The sequence below is a fragment of the Dermacentor andersoni genome, chromosome 7 (assembly GCF_023375885.2).
Source record: "Dermacentor andersoni chromosome 7, qqDerAnde1_hic_scaffold, whole genome shotgun sequence".
Taxonomy (NCBI): Eukaryota; Metazoa; Arthropoda; class Arachnida; order Ixodida; family Ixodidae; genus Dermacentor; species Dermacentor andersoni.
The window spans coordinates 154260808-154272840 of NC_092820.1; the positions used below are offsets into that span (position 1 = coordinate 154260808).

At 46.1% G+C, this 12033-nt stretch overlaps 1 protein-coding gene across 1 annotated transcript in view; it reads right to left on the reverse strand.

Annotated features, from left to right (window-relative positions):
* Positions 1-5473: 5473 nt before the first annotated feature.
* Positions 5474-12033, reverse strand: part of LOC126533534 (uncharacterized) — a 35083-nt gene continuing 28523 nt past the window's right edge. Inside the window, exons 11-13 of the mRNA XM_072289540.1 lie at positions 11302-11469; positions 8288-8446; positions 5474-6214 (exon numbers count right to left, since the gene is read on the reverse strand). Coding sequence (XP_072145641.1) covers positions 6035-6214; positions 8288-8446; positions 11302-11469 — 507 coding nt within the window. The 3' untranslated portion in view covers positions 5474-6034. The remainder of the gene's footprint in view (positions 6215-8287; positions 8447-11301; positions 11470-12033) is intronic.

The following is a 12033-nucleotide window of genomic DNA, read 5'->3' on the forward strand; positions in this document are numbered from 1 at the left end:
TTATTTTTGGTTACGATTACGTAAGCTGCATTTGCCTGGGAGCGTGAGAAGCCATCAGGAATCTTCGAATGCTATCGCATTTCACTCTTTAAGGCGGAGCTTAAGCATCCTCCAAGGTTTTCGGCAATATTTGTAAAAACAATTTCAACCGTAAGTGAAACTTGCAGCAGTGTCTAGAGTAACTTATCTCTCAGATTCCACAAATTTAATGAAAATTATCCCAGCATTTACGTCAGAAAATCATTTCCCGCATTTTACATGTATTTGAATGGTTGGGGCCGAGCTTAAGCTTCCTCTTAACAACAGACACGCTTGGTCAACAAACGGCACCTAGTCAAAAGATGAAATGCAGTTTAGTTTTCAGTTCGTGTTTTTATATCGCAATAGTTCAGCTTTCTTGCACTGGAGGAATTCGAAAACATTTAGAGAATGCTAGGTCAGCTGCAAGTCCTCCTTCGTAAAAGCATACTGTAGCCAAGATATGTTTAGGAGTCATCGCGGCTTCTTCAGCCGCAAAGCTCTGCGATTGGACGCCGAAAAAAATATATATATATAAAAAACAAAAAAGTACAATCTGCCACGAAAAGGCACTAACGTGCGACGTCTCACGCAATCCTCCACGCATTTTGAGAAATGTTTCAGAAATTTGAACCTTATTTATAGCAGTAGCCCACTAAACAATATTCCCCGCAGCCGTAAAACAACGGGCAATTTCAACGCACAGCTTTGAGCAAGAGACACCTCTTGGACTGTTCACCTACCCCCTCTCCTCCCCACTTCTTTTTTGCCAACCGTTTCGGGGACGAGCAACGGAAAATGATCACTTCGGAAATTGTCTCACAGTGTCGCTCTCGTAATGTGCTTCCCTGCACCGCTTGAAAAACTACGCCGGTAAGAACCAATGACGACGCCCGAAGACCTATGGATATAAACACGCATATAATATAAAGAGACTGAAATACTGAAGAGAAGAAGAAAACAAACAAACGCTGCCGTTAAGTAGTTCTGCAAAGGGACCTGCGCTCCCTGCAAGTTTCCTTTAGCAAACAACCGTATAGCGTCGACTCTATTGTGGGATGGTATTGGGGATGCTAAAAAACGGATGAATACAAACAAAGCGTTTGCGGAAGCACAACGGAGCAGGGGATGATGCGCACATACAGAGGGCAATAGAGCAAAGACGGGAACGGGGGTGCGAATGGCGACGTGCGAATGGTGACGCAATAAAACACCCAGCGGGCCATTAAGTCCGCAGACCCCGTGGGCGTCTGGCGAAAGGGACGCTTCGCACGCCGAGTGTCACACGCTATGGTACCAGCGGCTCCGCGGGGGTGCGCTTCGGAAGCGAAGTGATTCGGCGTGAATGGCGGTCAATAAAATTTGCACGGCCCGATGATGTTTCCACGCAGTTTTGAATCTACCGAACTTTCCTGCGAGGAAAACCGCTGGCAAGACAGTACAGTGGAGTTACAACGCTAAGCGCTCCTGAAAAGGAAGGTGCATCTGGAACTTGAAGCTACAAAGGATGAACCTGAAAAGCCCGAAGCTGTAAAATGCACGGCGAACTGGATAAGACCTGAAAGCATCTGTGCATGTCGCCCCATTGTCCACCGTCGGTGACACCAGGAAGCATGAGGTATTTGCAGTCTCCCAGCAGTCGCACGCACCTAGAATCCCGACCATTGCTGCCGCCATTGATTTCGAGTAGTTTTTATAGCGATAACATTTTATCCGTACCTTTGACAGGCGCCTTCTTCAAATACTTGTTTCCTTTCATCTCAACTTTTTCTGCCCTTTCCCCTTCCCTGCAGTACAGATCAACCAACCACAGTAAACTTGATGAACATCTCTGATCTGTTTGATAAACGTGCCGAATTTTTGTTTTTAGTTTATTTCCACTTGCGCTGCTGGGATAGGGGTACTTCGCGCGAAATCACATGTAATCACTTTCACAAGATTTTGTTCCCTAGCCATTGCCCGCATTCCAGTGTATACACGCTGCTTTGTCGTCCGTCACTCTTGCTTTCTCCCGTGCTTTTGCACTGTTTCGACTCTGATACGTACAGCTAGCCCGCGTCAACGAACTCTGTCAACCTTGCTGCCTTCCTTCTTTTATTTTCTCCATCTCTCCCTCAGGGCATGAAAAGGAAATGACACAGGATTCTGAATACGACTGCAAGGCGCAAATGACCGACAGTTCGAATTCTCATCGCTGCGAACTGCATGCAAGCCACATCTGCGCCATTAGATTGAAAGCGACACTCCAAAACAACCCACAATTGGACATGCTCTCATTTCGGGGGACACGTCTGATCTCGTTAGCGAGCGCTACCAGGTGGCCTTCCCGTCACCGTTCTCCCCGAAAGTGGTGCGAATCACCCCTTTTTATCCTCGAGAGATCAGCCCTTCGCGATTTAGACCTCTCCCGGAATGGGATTACCGAAAGCATGTCCCTACTGCGTACAGAGAACGGCTTTACTCGGGAGGCGAGTCTGACTGGAGCCGAAGGCCCTCTTTAGGAACGCTAGATTCGCGATAGTTGTTAGGCGCAATAGCGTTGAGTGCACCCTCTTTGGATGTGCCTCCGTGGTGAAAGAAGAGATGTAACGCTTTGCAGCGTAAAACGCGGGACACGAACGTAGACAGACATACACAACATTGCAACACACCACCGACTCTCAACGGAAGGTTTTATATGGAATAAGCATTACAGTGTACCGCAATTTCACCACGAGAGTCAGTGAGTGAAAACTTTATTGAGCTCTAGTAATTGTGTTCTTCTGCGGCTGGCGCTTATTCTTCAGGGGATAAAGACAAATTCCGACTTTTGCAGCAGTGATGGCCAATGGGTTCTTAGGTTCGCATCGACTTTAATCACCATAAAGACGGAAATCCGTAGGTAATGACAAGCAGTGGCTTCAATGAAAGGCATTAAAGAGAGACATTAAATAGACTTTGAATATAATTTTTCTGAAGCGCCTGCTAAGTTCTTTTCTACAGACACTTGTTTAGCTCCGCTAACTTATGTAGGCAGAATAGTATAGCGCGTCTTATAGCCGCTGCTCGCTGAGGATTTGCACTTCTCGTGAAATATTTGAAATTGAGACGAATTTCTGCAACCATTGCGCAGCTAGAATTTGACTGGTTTTTTTCTCGTGTGCAACACATTCTAGCCAGATCTGTCCGGTGGCTGCCCAGCGTTAGAATTGCTTCAGCCCGTTGCGCCTGCATTTAGATGAAAGCTTTTGTGTGTGTACGTGTGTGTCGAAAAAGAAAAAGAATAGAAACTCGAGCTTTTTCGCTTTTGAGAACGAACGAGATGTAGTGGCGATAGCCGAACGGAATTCCTACGTTTCCTCCGATAAGCGCGCTTGCACGGACACTTCACAACAAATTTATGCAATGTACAGCAAGTTGACCCCACATAAGAATGTGCCGAAACTGCTGATTTCCGCAGGACACTGGTCTTGAACGGGCGACTTTACTTCTGCATGTTATGGGTTGTTGCGTGCCTTGTGTGGGTTGTGCGTATCTGTCGTGTTTCCTTTGCGTATACCATTTCCGATTTCTGGTGACACGTCGACACATACGTCACAGAGTGCTGACGTGTTGCTATTGCTCCGAGACATGGGGACTTAAATGTGAATAAGGGTGTAACTCGGTCTAACTGACACCCTTACACCTCCCCTCACCCAATATAAGGGTGGGAGGATTCTAGTTTAGAACACATTTACACCCTCATTCGCTACTCGGGTGTAAATTATGTTTACTGTACATGGTGGAACTTGTGGAGGAAGCGGGAGTTCTATTCAACATCAAGACTTGTTGAATTCAATGACACGGCGTGCTTGACCTTGTTGAAACGCGCCACCGTATGATGAATTTCGGGTGACGAATGCGTCTAGCAACTTCTAATGCCTTTGTGACACTTCCACTTTCGATCGCAATCAAGGCCGATCCGGATCGGATTCTTTAACCACGATCGATAATGATCACTGCTACATGGTCCAACGATCCCGATGGAGTTTGGTAGAGCTCAAGTGCACCAGTGGTCGTCAAGGGATTAAACAAATTATCAAATTTCTGTAACATGCGGCAAACATTCTAGTACAACGCTCTTTTTCGTTAAAAAAAATGTCTTTTGCTTGTAATCGGAGGTAAAACTATTATCGTCTGCTGATCGTCTGCAACTCCGGTCGGCAGCCTACGATCGCGATCACGAGGCCCGATTGCGATGCGTGGATCGAGATTGTCTGGATCTGGATCGATCACGATCGCGATCGAAAGTGACTGCGTAGGAGCACTTCATCCAGATCAAGCTCATTCGGGACTGGACACGATCGCAATCTATAAAGACCGTGTGACATCCGATACAAGTTCATCGTGAGCAAATCGCGAGCTAGAAGAGGCGTGCTCTCACGTTTTGCAATTGTGGCTCGGCGACGCGGCCAACGCGCAAAGCCTATCTTGTACGAGGGGAATTCGAAAGGTTGTTTTACCTCGTCTTTTTAGGCGCGAGTCCAGGGAATAGAGCATCGATATGTGCCGGAGGAACAGGGTTCAAAACAAACCATCGAAAATCTAGTTCCTTTGAATATGTAAGAAAAAAAGTAATACACCCGTGTGCCGTGCATTGGGTGCGCGTTAAAAAACCCTAAGATAATCAGAACTAACCGAAATTACCCTTACGGAGTGCTTCATGATCAGGTCGTCGTTTTGACAAGTAAATCCTCGGGTTTTACTTTGAATTTCAATGAGTTGCGGGGAATGCTGCGTTCTGAAGTCAGCATGCGCTTGCAGTAACTAGCCGGTCAGGTAAATTCAAAGTGCTTCCAAAGCGCCTGAACATGCTAATGAAAAGTCGCTTTAAAATTCTTCACGAATGTATGCCAATATGTCTAAGTGAGTTCTCTCACACCCTTAGGAAGCGGTAAGGCTCTTGTTTTCTCGGTCAAACCTTCGATGAAAGGCAGCAGCAGCTGCTGAAGGTGGAAGTCAGCCGGAGCCTCCATCGAATAGAGCAACAGTTATTAGAGTGCGTTCGTAACGGGCTGTTTTATAGCGACGTCTCCCACGCAGGTGGCGCTGCAGCACCACGCTGTTCAGCCTTCGCCGCTGCAGCTGTACAAGCTCCTAGCTCACATTTTCACATAAAGTAACGCATATAAAAATATAAAAATTTAGAACCACCAATGTTACAACATGAGGCATAACCGAATCGAGGAATTAACTGCTATATTGCAGTGTGTATTGTTAGCTTACCTGTGACGTTGGATCGCTATAAGGCCAACGAGATGAAGAAAAATTGCAAATTACTGGCTCAAAAAGAAAAAGCGCGCATGTAAATTGTTTTCTATTCATATGGAGCATACGCAAGGTAACATTATCTTATAATCGTAATCATTCATATTGAGGGCGTTATGCATCGCCGTCGACGCAATGCATTCGCCCTTTGCCATCCAGATCGCGAAGGCCCCCTGATAACATGTTAATCTTAATGGCGATTGCATTCATGCGGTATAAAACAAAAACAAAAATAAACACGTGCTCACGTCGGGGTTTACAGTTCAAGTGTGAGCGTTACGATAACGAAGCAACACTGTCGCGACACGCCTCTGGAAATCAAGTTTCTGCGTGCTGACCGGGCAAGGTTAGCTACTAAATCAAAACAAAGTGATGACGCGAAAGAGTATGTCAATGAAGATTGCGTTCATAGCGCCGAGGCAAAAAAAAAAAAAAAGAACATTAAGCACACACAAATATCCACGTCACGCCGACGGTTCAAGCATAAAAACTAAGTCACCACAAAGTAACAACGACGTGGCATTCCGCGCAAGCCGACTGCTTCGAGAAGCACAACCATTAACAGTCTTCTGTCTGTAAAATAAGGAGCGCCGCCTTCGGAACAACTCGCCAAGTGTCGTCACACCTCCTCGATGGTGACGTCACTGTCGCTGCTGTGCGCTTGAAAAATGGACGGCGCTGCAGGACTGACGACGGGAAGCGCAGAAAAGGGTCCACGCCGTCCCATTCGTCAGGGAAAGGGCTCCCCGTACTTCTTCACCATAGCAGCCTGCACGGCTTGGAGCATGTTTAACCTTCCGAATTGGACGGTCGTCCCCCTGGCGGTGAAAGCCGCAAATTCGTCGTCTTCGCCCAAGTCGTCGAAGACGACGCACTTGTCGTCCCCGTGCGCCTTGAGCATCTCGTCTATCTGCGAGCCAGCATTAATGGAAAATGCGCGTAGATCGTTCTGGCCGAGTGGCTTCACTGTACGCGACCGCTGGATGCATGCCCAGGAATTTTGAACATTGCCCCCGCGGCCGTCTGTGGAACTTCCCCCGCACTGCACCAGCATAACTCGATGGGCAGCATTTTGAAAAATAATATTGCAAAAGGGCGCCTGAATTTCAGCAACTTTAAGTTAGCAACATTGAAAGGGTGCGGCCTCGTAATAACATGCGTATGTAAGGCACTTATTCGTAACTTCTCCGCTGCACGTTAGTGTTGTAAGCCCAACCAAAATAATGCTATGACGCAGCAAAGACGGCACGACTAAGTGCGGTAAATACGCATGCTAATAAAAAAAGCACACTTCTCACCGTTGCTTACAGAAAGTTGTAGAAATTCGCGCGGGCTTCTGAAATATTCTTTTTTTTTTATATAAATGACTGCAGAGGCAATGTTCAAGATGTCTGGCTTTCACCATACACGCGCACGATCAAGCGTGGTTTTAGGGCGGTGTCATCTACGGAAGTACTGCTACTATTCTTAGTCATAACTCACTCAGAGTTTGTACAAAGAAGTATACCATACCTTATATTTCAGGCTCACTCAGGCTCAGAATCTCCAGGATCACACACAGTCTGGCTTACCTTCGCTAAAACTCACCAAGATCTGACCAAGCCTTACTCTGATCGGGCTCAACATCACCAGAAGTAAGTCGCGATTAAGACATTCATCGATTAACCGCAAATTAAAAGCCAACTGCAACGACATGTCCGACCCCCCAATAAAGTATTGTTTCAGATAATTTAGACGTACAGCAGCTTCCGTATAATATTTTACGTTTTAATTATCAGTGCACGTGTTAGAAGGCTGGCAAAAAAGATGTTTGCGATACCGAAACGAAAAAGAAAGAAACGCTATTGCACTTCGACATGACGCACGGCCCGGAATGCTGAGAACTACGCATCTCCATGTCATGGCTTCTGAGATTCGGCGGCGTTCTCGCCGCGCTGTAAATCTCGGAGGCGATGTGCAACTTATATTCCCTAACCTACAGCTACACGCGTCGTCTGCTAAGGTACTCTTTAATGAGTGTTTATTACAGCGACAGACAACTGGCCAGGATGTCTCCTGAGACGTTGATGGAAATGAAATGACCATGATTTAACGTGATAGAATGCAGCACGCTGTTCGCGATTAAAGTAGGAATTTCAATTTTAAATTGGCAAAGAAAGTCTCAAAAGTCAGTATGCGGCGAGGGCAGGCAGTGAAATCTTGGTACTTCGCATGCATTCTATGAGAATACTGTACGTAAGTCGACTGTTATTAGGTAAAGTAAAATTATTGCTTAAAATTTGCAGTGGGTATTTATTATACACTCGGGCATTATTCTATGCTTCGGAAATCAAAAGCGTACGCGTGGCTACAGCAACACGCTGTAAATTACGTGTAAAGGCGTTTTGTTTTCTATTCGATTGGTTTCGTTTTGCCTGGTTAAATACCAAAGCAGTTGGACAGGAAGCCACGAAAACACGTAGCTGTTAACGCAGAAATACTTTAAAAATTCGGAAAATATGAATCTAAGGAACGTGGACTTAATAAAATCATACTTGTCACAGCTACGGTCACACCTATTGTCTGCCTCTCACTAATATCGACGTATAATCGCCATCGCGCTCACCTATCACCATTTTTAACCTGCTCCCAGTGAACGACTATACGTCCTCACCACAGATAAAAAAATTCTGCTAAAAAAATCTTCCACAGCGTTTTCCGCGCTAGCACTTTTCGATTAGATGCTCTGACCCTTAACGTTTACTTTGCACTAAAAAATATGTACGACGAAAATTGGTTGTCAGTATCGTTAAGAAAATCGGAAATTGCCAGCCCTGCAGCTTAGGCAATGTTGCCAAAATTCTGCACACCACTCATTTACAACTAATTTAGCCAAGCTGAAATGTAGTGGTAGTGGGCTTTTAAAAGCCGATCAGTAGCCACTAGCCTCAATTTTTTTTCTTGACACTGATTCATTGGGTCATTCGTCTCGAAGGTTATTTACCTTGTATTCCAGCGTGTCGTACATGTCATACGCGAACAAGGTCAACAAGTCGCCGTTGCGAATGTGCTGCCAGAAGTGCGTATAAGTGGTGTTGTCGAAGTGATAGGTGGTGTTTTTCGCTTCAACCGGGTATCCGCTTCTGTTGTCCCTGGTGGTGAACTGCACATAGGGGGCGCCAAGCAAGGCGAAACATTCAGACAGAGTACGCACATAGCACAGCAGAGGCTTCGAGGCATTCGGAGAGCGTCATGATGGCGGCCGAATACCTCCCGTCAAAACCAGAATTACCAGCCCCCTATAGTGCCCTAATTCTCTTACACCGCTTTATTTTTAATGCGTTAGCATTAGGAGGGTCAAAGTGGAAAAAAAGGTGTGTGCGTGGAGTGCGGGAATTCGGTCACGTGGCAGAGGTAGAGAGAGAGAGAGAGAGAGAGAGAGAGAGCGGGAGAGCTTAGAAGGGCATTTATATGCACATATACGGTATAGGTGCAGTTCGCTCCTCCAAGATGCAGGACCTGTATCGAGTGAGCTCCCGGAAAACACTATGAAATGTGGTCAGCGTGGTTCAAATAATGGATCCGGGATGTCAAAGAAGTGTAGCCAAATGCTAACGCATTTCTCTTGCATTTACCGCTAAATCGCCACTGAATTTTTCTTAGAACAAGTGCGTTTAGGTTTTATTTTATTGCGATAGCAATTATATGGACACTCCAGGCGCATTTCTGCCATCGCCGTCGTCGTGATGTTTCGCATAAAGTCCAAGCACAATAACATCGTCGCCGCACGCCATATGCTGTATGTGCGAGTGAGAGCTTGCAAGAATCAGCCGACGATCGGGCCTCAATCTCGCGCGTGCAAGGGAAGAAAGGACGAAGGACGCGTGCCGTCTTTCGTCACGCGCGAGGTACCGGGGGGGGGGGGAGCGACGGGGGGGGGTGTTCTGCTATGGCGGCTGCTGCGTAGGCGCGGCCACGCGGGCCTCATCTTCAAAAACCTTGTCCTGTCTGTATTTCTTCTTGTGTGCCGTCACCATTGGCGCTTCACCTATTGAAAGCTATGAACCAAATAGCCCCACAACGTGTTTTACTGCGATTTGGACAAAGCGCGCTTAGTTTGCATTGAAGTGCAAGGCAGCACGAAAGTCAGTTCCCTCGCTGCTGCTGCCGCGCTTGCTGACTCAGCGTTTTGACAGCGAATTTCTGCGGTCATTGAGTGCGATGTGCTCATTTTGACCCGTGCGCGCATGACACCGTCCTTGTTAATTTAGTTAGTAAGCGAATGTTTGAAATTTGATCTGGCCCATAAAACTAATATCCTTACTTCGCATGACTGTCGACTAATTTGTTATCGCAATCGATGCTTCTGCTTTCGGACGAAACTGCGACTTTTCTTTTTCTTCCGACAACGATAGCGCATTGGAATCAACTGAATGAAGCATAGCCCCGTGACATGTAACAGCCTCGTGTTCTTTAACGAATTTCCTCATCGGACTACGTGGGCGGTATTCTTTATCAAAAATAAATATTTATCTAAAGGGGCTGGCCAGGTTAGCAGTACCGCGCCAACGCCTTGGCGAAGTTCAAGCCCTAATGCAGCGTTATGTGTTTATGAACCTACCGGACGCCTGACTGACCGACCGATGTACTGTAACTCTGACCGACCGACCAAGTGGCTGAACGACTGGCGGACTTATTGAGGAACCGACCGACTAACTGGTACACTGACTCATTATCATCATTTCTACATTGAGCGTGTACAGTGTGCTGTAAAGGCGTACTAACGACTTTCGAGGCAACTCGATTAAATTGACCAAACCGCAAGGTTTCTTTTTACTTAGGTTAGATTGTAATGTAAATAGCTTTCCTTGTTACCTATAGTTGGCTACAGTTTACAGCTTATAAGAGGACTATTATTCAATAATGGGAGTTGGTAATGCATTTCTGCAATCACGTCATCAATCTTTTCCAGGCACTTACGTCATGCACTCGTATTCTTTTTTTTTTGACATATTGCTCACCTACGTTTGAGGCCTTAGGCGGGTGTAGGTGCAAGACAAATAAAATACATTACAAGAAGCAAATAGCAAGCAACACAACACGCTATCATATTAACATAAATTAAACATATACCTGAATATCAGGGGCAGAATACTTGGAAAATAAGAAGCACAAGTGCACAGGTCTTAAACTAAGATGTACAAATAGTACAATTCACGAGAGCCTCAAACACCCTGAGCATCGAAGGTCGATGTTACATGTAAAGAAACATAGAATGATGGATATCACACGCATGCATGCTGCTGATATAAAAGTTAAAAATAAATGCAATATTAGCGTGACATGTTTTTGATAAGATGGTACAGCATTTGTCATCGCTTGCCAAAAGGACGCTAATGATGTGCATTCGAGCGAATTAGTAGGGTAGAAGTTCCAAATGGCGCTTGTGCGAGGTGTTTGTTCAGCATAAGTTTCATAAACTGTATTAGGCTGATAAGACCGCGTAGGCCGGTAGTTTTGTGTCCGAAAGTTGTCTCATCCTGTTCCAGAAGCTTCGTTCATGGTGAGCGTTGTTCAAGAAGCCTTTCTAGCTCGCCTCGCTCATTTTGTTCACGCTAAGCTTGGTTCAAGTAGCCATGTTATGGAAAAAAGTAATCGTTGAACTAATTGGTTTTGCATTGCTCACGAGGACACGTGTACGTTCTCTGACGTGCACGTGTTCATCCTGCGACGCTCTTGTATATTATTGTGCGCATGCGTGACAAGCTGACACATATAGTAAAAACTTTCTCTCTGCTAACCAGTTGGGAGTTACTCTGGTCTTTGCTTTCCATTCCTGTGTGCGCTGTCGTTTCTTGGCCTAATTTTCCTCATCAGACTTGTTATGAAAGCCTTGTTCGTTTTGCGTGTGCACCTGTCTACGGTGTTATCTGACTTATGTGTTCGTTGCTACAGCACTCCTCAGGGCACGGAACAAAGAATCGTCGTGTGTTTGACGAAAGCTGCGCCTTGACTCACCCTTATCCGATGGTATCGCTGCACATCTGCACTTAAACGAATGTCCGAGACAAAGTCGATCTTGTCGGCGCTGCTGCGCATGTAGTTGATGGACGTCGTGAGGGAGAAGCACAGCTGCTGGTGACCCAGCACCTGCTTCCAGTGCGGAAACTCCGCCAGTATGTCAAGCTGCGGACGAAAAAAGAAAAAAAGGAAAAATTCGGTAGCTATTTAGCGGTAGATGCGAGAGAGGTGGGTCAGCATTACGACGCACCTCTCTAAGGTACCGGATCCACGATTTAAAGCGTGTTCACTAAATTGTAATTGTTGTTCAGGAGCTCACCTGACATTCGCCCACCATGCTTCTGAGTGGCGCTGGCTAACACTCCCAGGGCTAGATCTACCAAACATAAGTGCCCAAGTTAGCGGACGGATCGATAGCCGTCGCCGTAGCACAATTGGTAGTGCAATGCACGCGTAATAATTATCTAGATTTCCATTTCAACCGCAGCTAATTTCCCCGGTGCATTTCTTGGCTTCATTGTCGCTTTGTTATATACAAATGCACGCCCTTCTAAGCACTCCTGTCCCTTCTCTACCTATACCACGTGACCGGCTTCCCAGATTGCACAACCATGCACTTTCCGCTGCTGTGACACTCACCATGCTAATGCATTAAAAAGCACAGCATTATTTGTTACAGCTATATATGAAGCGCGATGATCGTGCGAACAAACCCGGGAGACTTATCTC